A 2,308-nucleotide genomic window follows, 5' to 3' on the forward strand; every position below is an offset into this window, starting at 1 on the left:
TAACCACCCATTCTAGCCAATCACTGAGTGCCAGGTTTAGTGAGAGACACTGTTTCAAAAGATAAGTTGGATCCAGGAAGACACTTGATATTGACTTTTGGCCTCCACATGCACATATGCACCTGTGCTCATATGTACATATACATGTGTACATATATACACCATACACAAAAATAAATCTTAAACAACATGCTGTTTGCTTATTTGTGTGTGTGTGGGGGGGTACACATGTGTGCACATAAGTGTGGAGGCCAGATTTCTTAGGTGCCATCTACCTTGGCTTTTTGAGAGAATGTCTCTCATATGGTGTGGAGCTCACTGATTAGGCTGGGCTGGCTGTCCAGTGAGCCTCAGGGATCCTCCTGTCTCTGCCTTCCCAGTTCTGGGATTACAAGTGCATGCCATCACACCTGACTTTTTCAGACAAGTTCTGGGGGTTGAACTCAAGCAAGCACTTTAGTGACTGAACTATCTCCTCAGCTCCCTGTTTCTTTTTCTTAAGAGAATATTTTTGAACCATTTACATGATTGATTTTGTAGATTTTTAAAAAAAATTTTATTCATTATTTTTTATTTTATGTGTATGAGTGTATTCCCTGCAGGTGTGAGTGCACTGGTGTTGTGCAAAGCCCACAGAAGTCAGAAGAGGGCCTCAGATCCCTTGGAACTGGAGGTAAGGACAGTTGTTAACTGTCTGCCATATGGGTACTGGAAATTGAATGCAGGTCCTCTGCAAGAATGGCCAGTGCTTTTAGCCGCTAAGATGTTTTTCCAGCTCACAGTGTAGATGTTTCTAAATTATATAATGGTGGCAAAAATATAGAACAAACCTGTACTTATTATGTCTTGATTTAAAGATCCCTTAAATATCCCTGTTTTAAAGGTATGTCATGTATGAGGGTGTTCATAATGTGTGCCATGCTTATTGAGAGCTGCAGGAACAGATGAGCTTTCACTGTGTATTGATTTATTAATTAATCCTTTGTTTCCAGGCTGTAATGGTGAGATCAGTAGAAAATACCATTTGTGGGCTGCAGAGATGGTTCAGCAGTTAAGAACATTGATTGCTCTTTCAGAGGACCTGGCTTCAATTCCCAGCACCCACGTGCTAGCTAACAACTGACTGTAACTCCAGTTCCAGGGGATCTTATTCCTTTTTCTGACCTCTGTGGGCATTGCACGACATGGATGCACTTACATACATGCAGGCAACACACTCATACACATCAAAAAGTAAGTAAATAAAAATTTTTTTAAAAAAAGAAAATACAGCCAGGCGTGGTGGCACATGCCTTTAATCCCAGTACTTGGGAGGCAGTTGCAGGCGGATCTCTGTTTTTCCAGTTCAAGGCCAGCCTGGCCTACATAGTTCAAGGCCAGCCTGGTCTACATAGTGACTTCCAGGACAGCCGGGGCTACAGGGAAAATACCACTTGCCCCTCAAAGGGTAAAGTGAATTGTGATAAAGGCTGTTATGGAAGCATGGGGGCACATGCACTGTATTAGTCACTTTCCTGTTGCTGTGATAGAAACACTGACCCAAGCAATTTATAGAAGGAAGAGTTTATTTGAGCTTACGGTTCCAGGGGAATTATAGTCCATCATGGCAGGGAGGCATGGTGGCTGGAGGTGGCTGGAGCAGGAGCAGCAGAAGTGAAGCTCTCATATCATCACACAGGCAAGCGAAGGAAGAGAGCAACTGGAGATCTGTCAAAGCCTAAGAACTTGCTAAGCCCACCCCCAGTGACATGCTTCCTCCAGGATAGCCACACCTTCTAAAACCTCCCCAAACAGCGCCATCATCTGGGGACAAAATGTCCAAATACTTGGAGCCTATGGGGGACATTTTCATTCAAACCACCACATGCATACTCTAGGAACATCTCACCAAGCTAGACTAGAGCAGGATGGGTCAGGCGAACTTAGTGATGAGGAAGAGCATAAAGAGCTGAAAAGGAGTGGTGAGCAGGCAAGATTTGCAAGTTCTTAGAAAAAGAGGTTTTTTTCCACATTTTTTTTTCTTTTTTCTTTTTTATTTATTTATTTTTTTTAATGATTTATTTAATAACAACGTACTTAGAAGAAGCATATCATTACAACACAATTGACATATTCAATAACGGTTTCCTGAGGTAGGATGCATCTCTTTCAAAACTGCCTGTAAATTTTTAGGTTTACAGTTGAATTATTACAGTTATACAATATTGTACTCAGTATAAACCCTATAAGACATAAATTAAATGACGTTTTAACCTTTAAAAAAGATCTCCATTTCATTATTAAAATACACAGTTTCATACAGAAAAAT

General features: G+C 41.0%; 1 protein-coding gene across 1 annotated transcript in view; it reads left to right on the forward strand.

Moving 5' to 3' along the window:
- Positions 1–627: 627 nt before the first annotated feature.
- Positions 628–2,308, forward strand: part of Dym (dymeclin) — a gene marked incomplete at its 5' end in the record, with an annotated part of 409,766 nt that continues 408,085 nt past the window's right edge. Inside the window, one exon of the mRNA XM_008825888.3 lies at positions 628–673. Within this exon, the coding sequence (XP_008824110.3) occupies positions 628–673 (46 nt within the window). The remainder of the gene's footprint in view (positions 674–2,308) is intronic.

The sequence above is a fragment of the Nannospalax galili genome, unplaced genomic scaffold (genome assembly GCF_000622305.1).
Source record: "Nannospalax galili isolate Female #2095 unplaced genomic scaffold, S.galili_v1.0 scaffold169, whole genome shotgun sequence".
Lineage (NCBI taxonomy): Eukaryota > Metazoa > Chordata > Mammalia > Rodentia > Spalacidae > Nannospalax > Nannospalax galili.